The sequence below is a fragment of the Lepisosteus platostomus genome, chromosome 21 (assembly GCF_059453375.1).
Source record: "Lepisosteus platostomus isolate fLepPlt1 chromosome 21, fLepPlt1.hap1, whole genome shotgun sequence".
In the NCBI taxonomy this organism is placed as follows: Eukaryota; Metazoa; Chordata; class Actinopteri; order Semionotiformes; family Lepisosteidae; genus Lepisosteus; species Lepisosteus platostomus.
In genome coordinates this window covers 10,052,689-10,072,367 of record NC_142631.1, presented here as the reverse complement: position 1 = coordinate 10,072,367, position 19,679 = coordinate 10,052,689, and the positions used below count along the sequence as shown (strand labels likewise).

General features: G+C 38.0%; 1 protein-coding gene across 6 annotated transcripts in view; it reads left to right on the top strand.

Moving 5' to 3' along the window:
• setx (senataxin) overlaps positions 1–18,903 on the top strand; it is a 29,094-nt gene extending 10,191 nt beyond the window's left edge. For 3 of the 6 annotated variants that reach the window (XM_088614611.1, XM_088614609.1, XM_088614610.1), the window contains exons 9-25: positions 85–4,095; positions 4,595–4,694; positions 5,076–5,243; positions 5,546–5,763; positions 8,000–8,152; positions 8,338–8,494; positions 8,610–8,711; positions 9,287–9,399; positions 9,489–9,560; positions 9,707–9,856; positions 10,300–10,407; positions 11,183–11,370; positions 12,732–12,851; positions 13,739–13,906; positions 14,124–14,222; positions 14,528–14,615; positions 14,766–18,903. In XM_088614611.1, the coding sequence (XP_088470737.1) occupies positions 85–4,095; positions 4,595–4,694; positions 5,076–5,243; positions 5,546–5,763; positions 8,000–8,152; positions 8,338–8,494; positions 8,610–8,711; positions 9,287–9,399; positions 9,489–9,560; positions 9,707–9,856; positions 10,300–10,407; positions 11,183–11,370; positions 12,732–12,851; positions 13,739–13,906; positions 14,124–14,222; positions 14,528–14,615; positions 14,766–15,467 (6,717 nt within the window). In that variant the 3' untranslated portion in view covers positions 15,468–18,903. Of the gene's footprint in view, positions 1–84; positions 4,096–4,594; positions 4,695–5,075; positions 5,244–5,545; positions 5,764–7,999; positions 8,153–8,337; positions 8,495–8,609; positions 8,712–9,286; positions 9,400–9,488; positions 9,561–9,706; positions 9,857–10,299; positions 10,408–11,182; positions 11,371–12,731; positions 12,852–13,738; positions 13,907–14,123; positions 14,223–14,527; positions 14,616–14,765 lie in introns of those variants that run through there. The other 3 variants (XM_088614612.1, XR_015928793.1, XM_088614613.1) reach the window with 3 other exon arrangements.
• Positions 18,904–19,679: the final 776 nt, after the last annotated feature.

Below are 19,679 nucleotides of genomic sequence, written 5' to 3'. Positions count from 1 at the left end.
ATACCATAATTTAAAAATTGTAAAAGCATGTCTTTTTGTTACTGTTTTTAGTAAGGAATAATCATGTGCCTTATTGTGTTGCAGGATTCTGGTACTAAGACAGCTGTTAATGCTGAAAATTGTGCACACTTGTACGAAGAAATGCATTCTTTGATGAATGTGCTTCAGTCTGATATGGGAAAGGAGATGCGTGTCCACAACAGCACTTTCTTGTGGCTAATTTCTTTTGTCCAGTCTGTGGTGGATCTCAAAGAACTCAGTATCGTCTGTATTGGAGAGATAGTTCATTTTCTGTGTGGAGAAATTAACAATTTCATCAATGGACAGATACAGAAGTGCGATAAAGTAACAGAATTTTTCATCCTTGTTCTCGTTTTCGTCATTGAGCTGCATCTCAACAAAAGCAGCATGAATATTTTGAATTACAGCAGCTCGATCTGGGTAGACGTGATTGTGAACTGTGCGGTGTTGTCCGTTTCAGCTTTTAGTGCCAGTTCAGATAGCTGTACTGCCAGAAAATCTTCCACTTCATCTTTGAGGACATTGTCCTGGCACCCCCAAGTGAGCAATGTGGTTCCTCAAGCATGTGTTCAAATAATACGTTCCCTCCTGAAAGAGGGGTGCAAACTGTCTGTAGAAAGACCAAGCAAATATTTTCTTGACTTGCTGAACAAACATTTGCGTGAGACTGCTTACAGAGAATGGAGACTCAGCAGCTCACAGTTAAAGAACCTACAGTTGTGTTTAAGGCAGCTTGTTGCAAACCTTAATGGAAAGGAAGACTCACCTGGCTCAGGCACAAACAGCGGAGATGATATGAAATATCCCATTGCTTCCATCAAGCAGGAGAGAGTGGAAGAATGGGATGGCTGTGAAAACCAAGATAATGGGATGACATCTACGTCCAATACATGTGAGAGAAACACAGGGCTTGGGGTCTTACATCAAAACTATCCCTTGAAACAGGAAGTCCCATGGGATGGTGAGGACTGTGGTCAGCTTGCCTCAGGTATACACCCCAATGTTGGCGATAGAAGCTTTAAAACTGACCTGCAAGACCAATACCAGCTACCCTTGAAAAAGGAAAGAACCTCTCCTGTGCACATGTGTTCAGATTCAAATAAGTCAAAGATTTCATACTCATTTAAGAGTGAGATGCCTGATTCAGTAAGGTCGGATGACCTGAAATCTGAGCAAAATAATGGCCCTTTATGTAAAATTTCTGAAGTTATCTCCTGTCCTTCATCCGCAAATGATCAGAAAGATGATGTATCTTTTGTTAGCAAAAAGAACGAGGGGGGACAAAAATTGTCCACTGAAGAATGTGCTTCTGGATCCAAAAGGCCTTCAGAACGTATTTCAAAATATGAGGCAAGTTCAGGTGGTCCACATATTTCTAACGTTAAATACGGTGAATCGGAGAGCAGCGATGATGATGATGATGATGATGTTCCTCTTACAGTCATAATGTCTAATTTGCACAAAACAACAAGTTTGTATAAGACATTAAAAAACAGCATGCAATTAACCGATCCCCAAACTGACAGAGATGTTAATTTGCAGTCTTCAACTGCGAGTTCAGAGAGTACTTCCTTCCCTTCTAATTCAAACAAGGAGTATTCAGTGTCACGTGACAGGATAGAAAGGAGAGTGAAGTGTAATGCCAGAAGTGGGCAGGCATTAGAGAATCAGGATGTAGTGATTTTGGAACCTGATACAGACAGTGGTGCAGTGATTGTAATTTCTGATTCAGAGTCTGCCAAAGATGATAATGAGACACCGCATGCCAACAGTAAAGAAACGTGTAGCAACTTCAAGGCTCAAGAAATGACCATAAAGTGTGAACATTCAAAATCTATAGATTTGATGAATGATGTTTCTAAAAGTGCAAACAATGGAGGTACCGACTGTGGTTTCAACGAATATGATTCTCAGCTGTTTGAATTTGAAACTGAAGAGAAGGTGTTTTCTGCCTGGGAGGACCCAGAAATCAGTACTGTTGTAGGAGATACAGAAAATAAAGATGCCTCAAATGAACTACCGTTTCTTCATAGCAGTGAAGACTTAAATGACCTGTGTAATGACTGGGGTTATGAAACAGATTTTATTCCAGATGATTACATTCATAAAGCATCAGAATACGCAGAGGAATTGATAAAAAAACAGCAGATATCTGAGATATCCGAGGACTGCATTGAAAAAGATCCTGAAAAAGAGCCGACAACTTCATCATTTAATAATGACACGAAAGAACCTCCTTGTCGAATTGCTGGTGAAAATGACGACCAGTCCCCGATATCCTTGTTAAAGAAAACTCTCAGCAAAAAGCTTGCCGAAAAACGGGCTTCTTCAGGAGCTAGCATCTCTAATGTGACAAAGGATTTAGGTACATATTCTAAGAAAGGCACAAATGGCAGGTCCTTAAAGAAGCCCAAAGAAACCTCTTCCTCAAGCAAAAATAACTTCAAAAAAGCAACAACCACGCTGCCTTTGAAGGTAACAGGTCTGCCCAAGGTTCATTCACCTTCTTCTTTAAAGCCAGCTATAATAACCCCCAAAAAAGTGCGACAGCAGCCAGAGCCCAATTCCACTGCAGAAAAACTGGGCTTGAAGAAGAGAGAGCGTAAAGCTTTTGATCTTTCACAGAGATCTTTAGACTGTGTAGCTCAGCTAAGAAACTATGGACAGCGTTTCCGTATTGAGAATGAAACGCGCAAGTATAGGACCACAAAATCTTCACTACCTAGCCGACAGAAACAGATTCCCAAAAACAAAAGAAAGATGCTTGCTTCTCAGGATCTTCAATATTTCCGTCTAAGTAGGGGTAAAGCAACAAACATTAACAGGGATGGTACATCTGACCCGATTTTGGGCAAGAGAGCTAAGATATGCTCTTCATCCATCACACAGAAAAAAAGTAGTGGGCTGATAGACAGCCTGAAGGCGAAAGAAAATAAGCAGTTGGCTAAGGAAGAAAAAGATGTAATCTCTCCAAAAGCTTCAGCTGCAAAGACTGGTTGTAGTGATGGTGATGCTGGTGGCAATAAGTTATTTTTTCTGTCATCACTGCCCATTCCTCAAGTAGCTGAAAGCGATCAACTAGAAAGAAACTGTGATTTAACATCCAAAGAAATCCCAGAAGTTTCAAGCACAACTTGCAGTGCAAATGAACTGGGTGTTTTTGCCCAATTAAATACTGACCTGCCACAGGAGGTAGCTGGTCAACCACGAAAGCATGAATTCAAGTGTGACAGGGTGGTTGATGATGATGATGATGACGACGACGACAACATGTACCTCACACAGATGGATCCTGTGGATATGGAATTGTGTCCAGAATTGGACAATGCGGATAATTTTGCTCTTACACAGAGGGACCCTGTGGACATGGAAATTGATGAAAGTGAAAGCCAGGTTTGTAAAGATGATTCAGGAAAGGTGGATAGCATTAGGGAAGGGCAAGTAGCTCATTCTTCTTGGGCCGACACATATGCTTCGGGGAGTGTTGAGAAATCAGTAACATCGGAACAGAAAGACGATCACGTCTTCTTGAAGCCAGGTATTCCATCCCCGTACCTGAAACAGGCAAAGCCTTCCACGACTAAAATATATGCACAGAGCTCCAGGAATGCTAACTTGGCTCAGGAGATGGAGAAAACCTCCAAGCCATTGCCAGCTGCTTTAAAGATCAGGGCTGTCCGCCCGCCACCGCCTCTCAGGAGGTCTAGCATGCCGCCACCTGAAAGCAGATCACCTCTGCAGCCCAAGACCCCTGTTACCCCCAGTTCTAATCCACCGGAGAGCCGCATTGTTGCTTACAAACCACGAGTTCCTGTGTGTACACCACATGAAAGGACAGATTCTTCAACAACCAAGAAGCCTCCTCACTCTGCCTCCAGCTTCAGATTTAATCAGAATGATATGATTCAGCAGATGCTGAAATGGAACTATGAGATGTTTTGTAATTATGCCCAGTTTGGAACACCAGATGACCTCTGCTCTTTTCCATTAAGAGAAGTCCCCACCAACTTTACATCTTTTGAGGACTATTTTACTACCTTCTATCCTTTGCTGATGGTCAATGCCTTTGAAGAGGTATGTCTTTGGCCTTAAGGTTTGTTATTTAGCACTTAAGGAGCGATTGACTAATTAGTGAATAGTTGAATATTTTGTACTATAGCAGGAATAAGAAAACAAGTGGAAATTCAAAATATTTCCTTCGAAATGTTTCAAGGCCAGAGACTCCTGTTTAACATAATGTGTGTTTAATATGATAATATATAATATAGTTGTTGCAGGAAAAATATTAAAAGGCTTTTAAACGGCAAAGACTAAGATTGGGATTTGTTAGTAGAATCTGTAGTAGTGTCTTACTGCAATGTTCCAACATACAGTACCAACAATCATACTGCAGTTTGAACTTCACAAGAATTAAAAATGAGCGGTTTTGAAAAAATCTAAAATGAAGGTGAAAAGGTTCTGAAAACATTGAAATTTATTTAATTTTTAAATTTATCAGCCTTCTTTAATGAGGAAAATGCTTCAATAATACACTGCTTTTGTTTCCTCATTGTCTGTGTTGCATTTTTTACAGCTTGTAAACAATTGGAGACAATCGAAAAGCACAATTAGAAATTCATTGAGACCGGTTGCTGTTGAATATCCCAATGGAGTTTCCAATGCTACCTTCACAGGTAAAGTAATAAAAAAAACTGTGGAACAGGTACATGTGGTGCAGAACTGTGAAATATTTGTATTGTGTATTACCTTGTAGCCTGCTTTAAACACACTGGGATATTGTGTATTGTAGGATTTGGGAAGGTTAGGGATTGTGTATAATTTCTAAGATTATATTACAGCATGAAAATCAGTGGTTTATTCTTTTTAACCACAGCCAGAGTGAACAGTTTGAATTCAGTGAGGGATTTGTATTGATCTCCAGGGTGCTTTGGTGCCTTGGTGACGCAAAAATCGTGCTGTTGAAAAAACAGTTTAATCGTTAGGTGTTGCTGTAGTCCTGGGTAGTTTTCTTCATTTATGAATCTTAATATTAGCATTTTTTGTTTTTAATTTAGCCTCACTTACTAGGTCTGAGGTGGACCGACAGCTATATCCTAAAGAGGAACACTTGGTTTGTCTGTGGCTGCACCAGCATACTAACATGTATGCAAATGAGGATAGTGAAATGTTGGAACCCATTCCAAGCATTGGCTATGTCTTACGAGCAAACATTTCTCATGGAGGTAAGCAATGAACATTTCTTTATATACAAGCAAGATTCTTTTTTTAAATTCAGTACATTTTTCAATAGTTTATCCTAATCTGTTAACTTAAACATATAATGATTACATGCTACTCATTAATTTTAATAAAAGCTTCAACTTTGTTATTATTACTATTACAGATCGCAACAGTGATCATTAATTCCAGAGTCTGGTTTGGACTTTGTTTTGTGTAATTTGATGCAGTGTATTCAAGTGTTATATTTTCTGTACTAAGTGCTATTCAGTTCAGTTATCAGTTTTCTTTTTCCCTTAATTTTTAGGGGACACTCCAACCCTTACACTCACTATACAGACTCAAGTGAGTTTTTCACTTCAGAAGCTGCCTGTGATGTGTGAGGTGATAGGATCACTCATCAGCACTATTCGGGGGTTTAAAGGTTTGAGCATGCTGAGAAACAGCTTGATGGCCAGACCTCTACTCTCACCCAATGCTGCTTACTTTAGTTTTGGAGAACAGAAGAATGTCTGTCACATGCCTGTGAGTATTAATTAATTTCTATTAGCCTTTGTCTGTTAGCTTTTATATTCAGTTTTTCTGTTTTTTGGTAGTGCAATGTCGAAAGTTAAATATCAGACTTAACCTTAATGTGGAGACTGGTAATTTAACATACAGTGCCCTCCAAAAGTATTGGGACAAAAACCTAAAACTGACATTTCCCTATTGTATTCACAAGAAATTGAAATTCCCGTAAGTCCAGAGTTCAGAGGGTCACCTTTTATTTTTAGGATATATTTTGCAAACAGAAAAATATACTACCCAAGCATACTAGATGACCATAAGTATTGGGACAGTTAATTTAAAGCAAATTAAAGAAGTGAAAAAGTCAGTATTTTGTTGCAAATCCCTTGCTTGCAATAACTGCGTCACGTTGTCATCGCCAAACGTTTTGGTTCTCCACTTGAGATGCTTTGCCAGGCTTTAACTGCAGCCTCTTTAACTTGTTGCTTGTTGGTCAGGCTTTCTGCCTTCAATCTCTTTTTGAACAAATGAAATGCATGCTCAGTTGGTTTCAGATCTAGTGATTGACTTGGCCAGTTTAAAGTGTTCCACTTTTTCAGTCCGATGAACTCCTGTGTTTCGGGTCATTGTCCTGCATAATGAACTGCAGCCCAATAAATCTGGTGCCATGTTGTCTTACATTTTCAGACAAGATCTATTTGTACATCTCTAAATTAATCCTACTGCCGCCATCTTCAGTTAAGTCATCAATAAAGATCATTGAGCCTGTTCTGGAGACAGCCATACATACCCAAGCCATGAGACTCCCTCCACTGTGCTTTACTGAAGAGGGGGTATGCTTATGGTCATTGGCTGTTCCTGTTTTTCTCCACACTTTAGGCTTTCCATCACTTTGTTGACCGATGTTTATTGTGGTCTCATCTATCCATAAAACCTTGTTCCACTATGTATTGTGGAACAATTAGGTATTTTTTTGCACATTCCAATCACACTCTTCTGTTCTTGCTTCTGAATTTTTCTTGGTGAAGTCTTCTGTGGATTGTGGTACTTGAGATTTGCACCCCCGCACTCTGGAGATTATTTTTGATATCACTAACAGTAATTGTTTGTTTTTTTTCTTTTCACTTAGAAATATTTTTCTGTCACTGCGTGTGTCTTTTTGGACACCCTGTTCTCTGCCTGTTCTTGACTCCTCTAGTTGTTCCCTTTTTCTTAAGAACATTCCAGATTGTTGATTTTGCAATGCCAAGAGTCTTAATATCTCTGATGGTCATTATCTTTCCTCTCATTTTCAAAATGGTCTCCTTTTCCGTCATAGTGAGTTCTCTGGTTTGCATGTTGGTTTTTGCTGATTAATTCCATGCGAAAGACTTGAAAAGCAGTTTCAAAAGACCTCAACCATGCCTAGACCTTCACAGCTCTTTTATGTGTGCGAAATGTATGTGAAACACTTGTAAACCTGTTGGTCCCAATAATTATGCTCATCTAAAATGTTGGGGTACATGGAAGACATTTATGCATAAGAAAAATTACCCATAGATAAAGAGGATATTCTCTGCATTTGTTTCCAATTCATCTTGTGATTCGAAATCCAAATGCCCCGAGCATACGGCTATAATGGGGTAATTTAAGCTCTTGTCCCAGAATGTTTGGAGGGCACTGTAGAAATGTTTTTTTTTCTTTGTGTGGAATATAAAAACATGCATACAGGCTTTCTAAGCAGCAAGTCGCTGGTTTTTGGCTGACTAATCTACTGTAAGCATATTTCTGTGAGTAGTAGTATTACTGTAATATTTTTGTTTTTGTAGTTAAGTGCTGTTCAGAGAGTTAGTTGATAATATGTCGAAGTAAATGTTTTATTATGATGTTTTCTTAATACTCATAGGCAGCTGTAACATATAGTTGTAAACCTGTGCTTATCAGATGTTCAGCACCAATTGGACAAGAAGCATATCCCTCGATGGGAGCACCGCAAACCTGCACCCGCCCAGCTGCATGCAGGTTTGCGGTGTGCAGTGTGTTTGACAAGAGCCTAGCTGATATTCCCATCCTGCCCTAGGCGGCAGTCACCAACTGTGTGCCACCACTTGGGGAATCCTGGGCACCGTCGCCTGGGCCATTTGGCTGGCCTTCTGTCCTTTACTTCTGCGATTGTGATTTGAAGGTTTCTGGTTTTTTGAGAACTTGGAAACAAGATTACCTTTCTGTAAAGATTTTTTTACTCTTCTGACTTGTTTTTTTTTTCTGTTAAAAGGAATTCAATACCGATCAAGTAAAGGCCATTAACTGTGCACTTACCATGATAAAAGAGCAGCGAAGGACACCTAAAATCTGTCTTATACAAGGGCCACCTGGAACCGGGAAAACCAGAACCATTGTGGGACTTCTTCAGCGCATTTTTACTGAGGTACAAAAAATGATATAGAAGCTCAAAAGGAGGAGACAAATTTCACTGACTCCTGTTTGCCCCACCTATTTCATTTCCAAATAAGTTAGTCTTGTGCTTTTTGATCATACAAGGAACAGCAACTGAGTATTGTATCTGTATGTGTTGCATTGAGTCAAAGAAATAGCATTTGTTTTTGTTTACAGGATCGGGAGAACCTGATGCCACAGGGGAACAGGATCTTTAAGGGCAGAAAGCCCAGGGTTCTCGTTTGTGCCCCATCAAATGCTGCTGTTGACCATCTTATGAGGAACATCATTGTGGATTTTAAGGGAAAGTGCAGAAATCGTCAAACCCCATTAGGTACAGTGTCATGTTTCTGTGACCGGATATTTGCAGTTTGTTTTGGTTGTGACTTATTAGACAAGAGTGACCACAAAACTATATGTTCTTGTTTGTTTTTTGTTGTACAACTCAGGTAACTGCGGGGATATTAATTTAGTACGCCTTGGGATGGAGAAAGCCATTTCAGATAAACTGTTGGGATTTAGCCTTGATCATCAGATAAAGGTTAAAACAAGTAAGTCCACAAGAATACATTTTCAAACAGTGGAGAAATTATAAAGTAGCAAACAAACGAGACAACTCATCAAGGTTTTTATAATTGTATTAATGGGTGGATTTATTCCAGACCTCATGCTTTACATTCTGTCTTCAATAGCATGGTAAATAAGGCTGTTTTCAGGATTAATAAAATAATACAGTCCTTCACTTATAAGTCTAGCCTAATTTTGAGTTCTAGGTGTATAATTTATTCATTCAGTGTTCATGTGTGTTCTTGTCACTGGACTGCTGAGGAAAATACTATTGTTTTAGAATTGACATTTTATATTATACATGTTATTATTGTGATAGCACAAGTTAATATAAAAATAATAATTCTGATCAGGGTAGTAGCAGTTTTTTGATGCAGAAAACTTGTTTATATTCATTTTATATTTGGTGCTGGAGGCCCTTCGGTTCTGTTAATCGAAAATTTGAGACTTGAGATTAGTCTTTGAATATACTCTTTTTGAATTCTATGAGTGTGTGTAGGTTGTTTGGCTAATCCTGAATGAATGAGACTGAAGCATTTTTCTTCATCTGATTGTACAGAAAAGGGCCAAGAACATGACACTGGAATCCATAGGCGTAAAGAACAGCTTGATCAGGAGCTGGAAAGGGTCTCGAACTTGTTGAGTTCTGTGAATAAGAAAGACATTTTGAAGGTAATGCTCATTTTGTTTGCACAACCATTAAGCATTCCTCTCTGATAAAAATGGTTTGTGAACTACATTTTCTATATCATTTTGTGCAGCTTCAGCGGCTGACAGATGAAAAATTCAAGCTGCTTGAGGAGAGAAAACAGCTAGGACGTATGCTGAGGGAGGTAACCAACCTTTAAAATACTTGTTGACAAGTGTTGTGCTAGCAGAAGCCCTAGCAGGGTGTTCTGATATAGGTTGTATTGGCAATCAGCAATACGTGAATAAGATCAGTTGACAGATGAGTGTTTTTTTCTTTTTGTTTTTACAGACCAAAGTCAAAAAACAAGAAATCCAAACTAAAATTGTGCTGGATGCGCACGTGATCTGTTGCACTCTGAATACCTCTGGGAGCATACTGTTAGAATCTGCCTTCCGGAGGCTAGGGCACGACCCCTTTTGCTGCGTCATAGTGGATGAAGTAAGTATGTAGTCAAGGTGACAACATGAGATTTTTGTGAGAAGCATAACTTTTTTCTCTTTGTGTCCTCATCAAGATGACATAGCTTCCTTAACCTCCTTATGATCAGGCATTAAAACCTCAATAACTTGATAATAAACTGAAACTTTTACTGTAGCAAAGTAGTTCATAAGAAGTATCAAATGTTTTCTCTGTTTTTATTATTTACTAAAAGTGAAGCTACAGGAATTGTTTGGACTTCTCTTTTTTAAGTAGAGTTTTAGTCTCATTAGGGAAAATAGATAAAATCACCAGTACTTCACACTTCTTTTAACCTTTCATGGAAAAAAATCCATTTAATCTATAACATGGTTGTCCCACCATAGTCTTTCAGTGTTTTTGATCTCATTTTTGAATGAATTTGACTTTGAAATATTCCTTTTGTTGTTGCTGTGTGCCTGAAGGCAGGACAAGCCACAGAGACTGAGACTCTGATTCCTCTCATGCATCGCTGTCCTTGTTTGGTCCTGGTTGGAGATCCAGAACAGCTGCCACCCACTGTGGTCTCCCAGGTAATAACTGGTCTTTAAAACAGTACATCAGCCAATCCATTTTAAACTGTCTCATAGAATGCATGCAACACCTTTCTTTCATCTTTAGGGCTTGTTAATTGGCTGCCTTAACCTGCTCTGTCTTTTTCATGTTAATTTCCATTTTTTGTGTAGTGTTGATTATTTTCTGAAAAATCCCTAAATTGATGGAAAAACAGAATTTCTGTAAGAGATATATTTAGTATTTAGTAAAGTATTCCAAGCCATGTTTTCATGCATAGATAATAGGTCATACAGTACAGTACCTCATGATGCTCCTAATTTAATCTCTGAGGCCGAATTTAATGGGACCTCTTCTGCTACTTGGCAGGTCACCAGATTGTAACCCCTTGGCAGCATCAGAATTATAAAGCACTTTATAGAATTGAATTAAGAGCAATTGCTAGCTAGTAATCAGAATGAAATTTTGGGTAGCAGTCTTACACGAAAGTGAATAGAATCAAAGCAGTTACAGAAAGTTAATTCCCTATTTGTATCTTTTGAACCTTTTAGAAAATAAACAGTTAACAATAAATCAAAGGAAATATAAACAATAATAATGTTAATGGAGGACAAGAATAAACCACACATATAAGAAAACCTCACCTTGGAGTAGGTGATTATCTAAATCACCACTACTCTATGATCATGTTTGTTATTGACTTGGGTAAATATGAAAGCAGTAAATTGTGGCCTTAATAATCTGATAGTCCTTGAACAGCTGGGAAAACTCTCATCGTCACTTATTTTTATTTAGAAAGCAAAGGAGAAAGGGTATGACCAGTCACTGATGGCACGTTTATGGAAGTCTCTCCATCGGGAATTGAGGGCGAAACCGCACGTTCCCAATCCTATAATATTTTTGGCCACGCAGTACCGAATGCATCCCGATATCTGTGAGTTTCCCTCCAGATACATCTACGACAGGGCACTGAAAACCGATGGGTAAGAGGATGCTCTCATCCACAGAAATTCTAAATGTTTCATTTGGTAGAGTGCTGCCAGGGTATGGTGGCCATTAGTCTGTAATGTTAAGTAGTTACTAACTCTTGGAAATGCTGCATTTTTTGCTGTCAGCCCAGTAACACATCTACTGCTAACTGACAGATTGGCCTTTTCTACACTGACAACCACAGCACAATGTTTTAAAGGGGAACTGCAATGGTATTTTTATATTTCAGGTTTAGAAAGAATCTGCATTGATTAGTGCATTTCAAACCACAAGTGAAAGTAAAATATACACAGTAACGTTTAAGACCTCCAATTGACATCACAAAATAGACAGATTTTTCAGGTATGGGCAGCGTAATAGTGCCGTCATTATGTGTGATTCAGAACAAGGTAACACAACTATTGGTGGCTTGAAGTGGCCCTATTATATTGTATTCAAAAGCCTGCTTGTTTACATCTCTTAATCCAATAGGAGTATTGCTCTTGAGCTCAAGACAGTTTTGTTAACAAATGCTACATGTTAAGTTTACATGCAGATAACATTGGAACATTTCTGAAGTGAAATGTCTGCTGCACAACTTATCCATACTTATTCACTTGTACGTCGCATTACATTAGTCATTACAGTGACTAGTGAGTAGGAAGGGCCTCCTCACATCACAATTCTTGAGAACTCTTGCTCTCGACCCTCGTAAGACAAGTAGTTTGAGACATCATGGCTGCCTTTCAGTACTTTCACAAACTTTGCGATTTTGTGCTTAATTAATCATATGTAAAATTTTGCAGTACCATCAATTAATTTTGTTACTGAAATTTAATAACCGGTCTGAGAAACTAGGACTGCAGTTCTCCTTTAATACAGTTGCTAACTTCAATCCAGATTTCTGTAAAAGGACATAACACCAAACCATGTCATATACTCAATTATCAGTAAATCAATAATTCCTACTATTCAGTCACAAAAATGGTATGCGCAGTACTATCTAACACCACGATACCAGTGGAATAGTGTCAGATTTGATTTAAATGCTACATTTTAATCCTCATATGTACTCTAGATATATTGGGACAGTCCATCTCCAATTTAGTCTAGAAGTAAAATTAGATGGATTCAAAGAAAAATGGGCTGCCAGTTCAGTGCTCTATGAAATGCTGGACAATACTGTACTTTCTATAATGGCCAATTTTCTGTTGCAGTATGATCTTGAAATTGCAGTCTGCCAGTTTGTTTGCTAGTAACATTTGCAATTTCTTACTAAGATAAAATCATCAGGGAAAAAAAATAATCCTTCTGTTTGAGAATCATTCTCACTTAAGAGTTAGAAGAAATAACTTTGATTTACACTTCATTGCAGCGAAACTGCAGAAAAGAGGTGTGGAATAAGTTGGCCTTTCCAGCCATACATTCTCTTTGACGTGACGGATGGCTTCGAGACAAGAAACGAGGAGTACGTGAGATTTTGGGAGGGCATGAAGTCATTTGCTTGTTTACTTTGACTTGGATTAAATCAAAGTGTTGATTTATCTCCCAGCTTCAGATTACAAACCCGGTTATTTGTAATGGCTCTGTTTGCCAAATGTGACTTTCTACTCAAGGAAAATCCTCTATTTAGTCGAAAGTTTGTAATTTGTGATTGACAGCTTCAGTTTGTTTTCAAACTGTTGCTTTCATTTTTTTCTGATAGTGCCTGAAAAATATTTGAATTACTTTTCATGATGTTTAAAAACCCACCAAAGGAGTTTCTGTGTGGCTTAAACAGTAAAGGTGCCAGCTACAGGCATAAATTGTGTCCTTAACATTACTAGTTCTCTCCTGGGCCATGTTACTGGTGAACTGGGACCAAGATTCACCAACTGCCAGTGCACTATAGACTGAACACTGGCTAGGATGGTTTGTGATTAATCAGGCAGAAAGTCTTGGCTTTGTGGCAACCAGCAGTTCCTGTGGTCTGCTGTAATGGGAGATACCCTGCTTCTCCAACAGAGGCTGACATTCCCATTGTATATTTAAAGCAGTTCAGGAAGAGAAAGTGCTATAGAAATGCAAGCAATTATTGTGTAAGAAAAATGTGTGTCTCATTCTTTTCTAAGTGGTACAGAACTTGCAGTTTCAAAATTAAATGTTCTGTGGTCTGAGTGCAACATACATGTCAGCATGTGCTCCAGAGTGTGATAAAAACAAGGTTTTGACCATCTATTTCACCTGTGTAAATGACGGCCGTGTTTGCTTTAATTGCAGGGTCTTGTATCTGAAATGTTTGAATATTATTTTATTTTTGCTGTTCCAGATACTTGCAAAGGTCTGTTTTGCCTAATCATTAAAAGACAATTAATTGCAATTGTTTTTGTTTTGTAATTTCAGCTCTTTCAGTAACCTTCAAGAGGTGAAGCTTGTAATTCGTCTGATCAAGCTGATCTTTGAGAAGCAGGTCACCCGAGTAGGGGTTATCACTCCCTACAGTGCACAAAAGCAAAAAATCAAGGAGTACATCAACAAAGAGCAAAAACTGGACACAAACAAACATTTCCAGTAAGAATAAATAACTAATAATCTGAATAGCTGACAGGTTCATTATTTATAGATTTCTGGGACTTTAATCATCAGAATGGTATTACATTCTGAAGCAAAAGCAAATGTTATTAGTGGTCGTTGTAAAGTTATTAATGTTTTTTTACATTTTTATCAATCGGGTACAGAATAATTATATGTGGTCTGATGTTGTAAAATGTTTACCTATGTTTTCCAGGTCTGTAGAAGTGGACACTATAGATGGCTTTCAGGGTTGTGAAAAGGACTGTATTATAGTGTCTTGTGTCAGAGCCTGTAGCACACAGGGCTCTATTGGGTGAGTGACATCATACAGATGTTTCTTAAGAACTAAACCTGCTGTTTTTGCTGCTGAGGTCTGGAGGATGATTCAAATAGGAATCAGGTCAGTGAGACGAGCCATGACATATAGTTTCCCTCCTTAAGAATATTCCCCTGTCGTTTTCAATCATGAAGGAGCATTTCAGCATTTCTAGAACATCTAACTGTACATGGCTGTTCTTACAGATTATTATCTTATCTGATTATTATCTTACAGAATGCGTTTACTTATATCAGTGTGAATTAGCATATATTTTTTAACCATATTACTTTTCTTTGCAGATTTATGGGAAATCGTCAGCGGTTAAATGTAACAATTACACGAGCAAAATTCAGCCTCTTCATTTTGGGCCATCTAAGGACTCTCACGGTAGGTCTGAATGCTTCCTTCCAGTGGTGAATATTAAATTACTTTAAAACAAGTTGGTGAAGTTCCTCAACAATATCTAACAGCTGGGGTGTTCTTTGGAATTCGGGTATACTTGGAAATTCTTAAATGTCATTTGATCTCTGCTTGTAGGAACATAAAGACTGGGAAGCGCTTATACAGGATGCTGGTAAAAGAGGCACCATAATAAAGACGAGGGAGAAGGACTATAATGCGGATGCCAGGAAGATCTTTAAGCCTGAACCAGGGTTTTTAAGAAGTTTCTCCTTTCCACCAAAAGATTCTTCCTTGCTACCTAAGACAAGTACACCAACTGACAATCGCAGGATGAGCGCTGACAAATCATCAATGGTTAAGAACTCCAACTTGCCAGCTGCACGGTCGACAGCAACAGTAAGCAGATCTCAAACCTCAGATTCTTCAACAGCTGGGTTTCATGCTCCGGAAAAACCTGCAGCTCCTGCCCAACTTCCAGGAAAACCTTCAACGTCAGGTAGACCGAGAGACCCTCGTCTGGCCAGTCGGAGTGCTCATATCCAGCAACCTCGGTCTACATTGGCTAAGAGCTCAGTCCCATCTCATCCACAAAGCAGAGTATACGGGAACTATGGGCAAAGTTCAGCTCCTTCTGACTGCAGAACGAGTGCTGCTGGCAGAAGCTCAACAAGCTGCTCGGCACAGAACTCTTCAGCGTCACGTCCCTCCTGGTGCAAGGACAGGGACGAGGACAAGGACTACAGAACGCCCTGCCCAAGTCGATATGACAGACCACCTCCGAAAAGATCGTCAGATCCAAGATGGTCCTCTTCACTGGAAAAGCACAGAAAGTCCTGACTGTTAATATTGTTCTAATTGTAATTAGGTCTGGACTACATGAGGGACAAAATGGCCCTGACTGCTGCAGTCATTCTTTCCAGCTGTGGACTGGAAGTGGGATGGAACTGCTCCATTTATTTTTTTTTCATTAAAGGGTTCATAGTACTAACATGTAAATGATGACTTTTTGAGATGTCCTTTAACAAGATCTTGAAGCATCCATTTCGTTTTAAAATGGTCTTCCTCATCCCTTGTAGTTAATGGCTAGAACAAGTGTCTTGTTAAAAAAAATCAAGCCACTTCAACAGTTCAAAACTCAGTTTGTTTTCACTCTCCTCTGTCCTTTAAAACCTTTATAAATAAGCCAGTCTAAGTTTTTTGTTTTGTTGATTTTTTTTTTTGGTGTACAGAATTTTATTTTAATGCTGGTAGATGTTGAATAGTCCTGCTGCTACTAATTTGAAATTTAAAACTGAAAAGTGCTCAAGTTCTCTCCAGTTTCAATGCCAACCGTTTTGTTTCTATCCATTTAGAACCTATCCACGTTTAATTCAAGCATTCAACCTAAAGGATTTAATGTTTATGATCTTCAATTAATAAATACACAATAAATAATAAATAATATAATAGCTTAGTCAAGGAACAGACCTAATTGTAGCTGTCAGCACTATGAATTTAGTAACCACAATATTCCAATATCCAACTGAAGCACGAGGTAGTTAACTCTGGTTATGAAGGACCTCTTTTCATCATGGTTTGTGAGTCACTCTTAAATGATCAATTTGTAAAAAAGTAGACCACAATTACATTTTCACCACTGAAGAAGGTACGGTAAAGTAGTTTGGACACCAAGGGAAGTGACAACACTAACAATCTTTATTTTTTAATGACTGCCTTTGGGTATCCCTCTCTTAATTGAACCACATAGGATAAACTGACCAATACTCTGTTTGAAGTCTCACAGATTGATGATTTAAGGGAATAAGACTGATTATGCTGTCTGGACTGTAGCTCTTCGGGACCAGAGCTAGCTTCCTTGATCTAAAGCATTCAGTATGAATCCTATCATTTATTTCATATTCCAAGAGCAGTAAACTATCCTGCTCACCACAGGAGACCTCCCTTTCAGTTGTCAGAATGTAAATCTTGGATTTTTTTTTATTTTCCACTACAGTGCATTGCCTCTTACCTTCGTGTACCCCAAAGTAATGCAGCAACTTTCATTTTTTTGCTGTCATATGCCTGTTTTCTATGTGTAGTCCTATCAGCCATTTTATCTGTGGCTTTGTACCACTCATAAAAAGTGACATAAGAGAACATATTTCATTTCAATACAGAAGAATTGCATTAGCGATACCATGGCATGTGGATGCTTAAAATCGTACAGACTTACACTTAAAAAGTGTTGAATTTCTCACCATCTATTAATATTTAATACTTTATGGCTATGTAATCTGAAGTCAAATTGAGTATTTTTTCGGATGCTGCAGCTTTTTACTTGGAAGAAGGGAGAAAATTTCGGCAGTCACTGGTGAGCTTTAAACTTATTCTTGATAGGTGGATATATGTTTGACAAGTACGTGGACAATGAAAGCCCTGATTTCAGTAAGAGCTTTGGTTCCTAATGTAAATGTCTGGTTTGTACAGATAACACCAGACCCTGCAGGAGCTGAAGTGTTTATATTGATATGCGTTTGATTTAAAAAGCTTTAAGTAAGTCTTTTACAGTTTTAAAAATGCTTAAAATATAATTTTTCCACCTACAAAAACATATTCATTGTTTATCAGTTGTTAAAGAATAGGGTCTAATGATGCCCAACTACATTTGCAGAGCTGTCAAGAGATCTGTGATTTCAGTATCTTTGGGTTGTGCTTTTTTTGGTAGCTATGCTCCATTTAGCTAGTTATGTTTAATTCACTTTCAGCCACATGCATTTTTCAAACCACTTGAGCATCGTCACAACCCATCTGACCTGCTGCCATGACTGACAAGCCTGGTTCTAACATAATTGTTAATCCTCTGGCACAAAACCTGGCAGCTCCCGATTGTCCTTTCTGAGTCTGAACTTCAGATTCTCTTTTCTTTATATTATCATCACCCCACTGTTATCAAAGCCTTTATGTATCATGTCGTACTTGTCTCTATAAGATATAGAGGATGTGTTAGGGTTACATCCTGAAAATGGGAAGAATGTAATTCAGGACATATAAATGTGGTTGCATTTGTTTTTAGATGCCTGAAGTCTCTGAATTGCGCTAAGACCTTTTATTATTTTATCTCATAAATGGAGACTATGCAAACTGGGTAGAAGCAATTGATGCCAGAGATTAAAATGTCTTTTGTTGGCTTTTGTGTTTTTTATTTTTTTCTGAAAGGAAGAGCTCTTCTGGCTATTTTTTGTCAGAAAAAATGTTTTCAAAAACAATTATCCGTTGATAACTGATTACCATCATACCCGTCGCCATTGATATGCTTTACTTCGGTTTATCCATTTTAAGTCTGCAGTAAAAATCCTAGCTGTTGCTTGATTTAGGTTAGCCATAAAAGGCAATTTTTACTTTTGTCTTAAATATATTTCCTACCTGACAAAGGCTATGAGAAAATCAGAAATAGTTGCTTATTTTTTAAACAGTAAATATTACTGATTTGAAAGTATGATCGATAGAGAACAACTTCTATATACAGCCAGAGCAGAAAGCGTGGGCTTTTTCGTTTTTGCTACCATAAAAGGCACTGGGTAGTAAAATACATGATCAAGGTGTGGTGACCTGAGCAATGAGTGTAATTGTGAACTTCCATTTATAAATACTGCTTTTGTGTTCTGGTGGGAAAAAAAAAATCCCCTGCTTGATCTCGGTTTCCATACACCTTTCTTATGCAGTTGACATTCCTCACCAGGAGCTAACTGTTTGAAAAAAGGTGACGTATGAAGTATGATTAGGTGTAAGGTTTAATTCAGAAATTAGTAAATCAAGCAAGTGTCTTGAGAGTTATTTAATTGGTATCATATCAGGATTTTTGTACCACAAAAAATAGTTTAATCAAAGCTATGGAAGGAGTCAGTGAATGAAGCATTGTCTGTTTTATGGCTAATACTGATTTTAATGCCCCAGTTATGTGCTTTTGGCTTGCTTTCGTCTTGGCCTGTCCAGTGTAGATCTCACCCAAACAAGTCAAGTTTGATCATGTCAAAAAACAGCCCCAATTCCACATCTTTGTTTAACAGAATCTGTACATATCCATGATGCTTCCATGTAATCTTCAGTAATTCTAATATATTTCATTAAATGTCATGTGTATTTTCAACAACTGTTAAAATATATTTTTAGTTTTTATATTTTTCTACTAAGAAAGCAATTTAATACTGGATGCTTGGTGTCAAATACTTACCTCTGCTTGTCTCAATTACAATAAGGCTCTCAGTCAATAAAGTACTTAATTTGATTTACCTTACTGTAGTATACTGTATGTCTGCAATGCAAATGGAACTTATCTTTGTTATTTTTCTTAATGCAGAGCATCAAGACCTGTAGAACACTGGTGTCTGGCTTTTATTCCAGTTAAATACAGATTTCCTCATTTTAGTATCAATTAAATTAAAACATGTTTAATTGCTCCTAAAGTTTGTTCTGTCACAGATATTAAATTAACAACTAAAGCTTTGTTAACTTCATATACTATTTATATTGTATATGTATATAGAGTATGTACATCAATGCAAGTTTAATTTAATGGTTAAAATCCAGCAAATTCTTGCTCTAATGAAGGTGTAGATTTGTTCTGTAAGCTCATTTGGAAGAAACAGCAGAAACAAGATACAACTGGGAGGCAGATGTTGCCACAAAGTAAAATGTTGTTTGTACTTACGGTGGGTGGGTCTGAGTTTTGACTTAATTCAGGCCTGGTTGCTGGAGCAGTTGGCCTTAACAAGATGAATATACAATGTTTACTGGTTATCTTTTGTCATGTGGCGATGCTTTAACTGTGCCTTTGACCAATCTGATTTCCTAGTTAAAAGCATTAAAACAGTTTGGCTTTATCAGTTCCTCCAGCAACGTTTACAGCCAGGTGATGCAGATCATTTATCCCAGCTCCTGTGGAACTCATTTTTCAGTCCTGCAATTTACTGATATGTGTGCATACAGTACAGTTGCATATTTACTTTCATCATTTCTTGAACGAGATTTCCAGCAGTATTCTTTTCAAGAGAAATGAGATGTATATAGTGT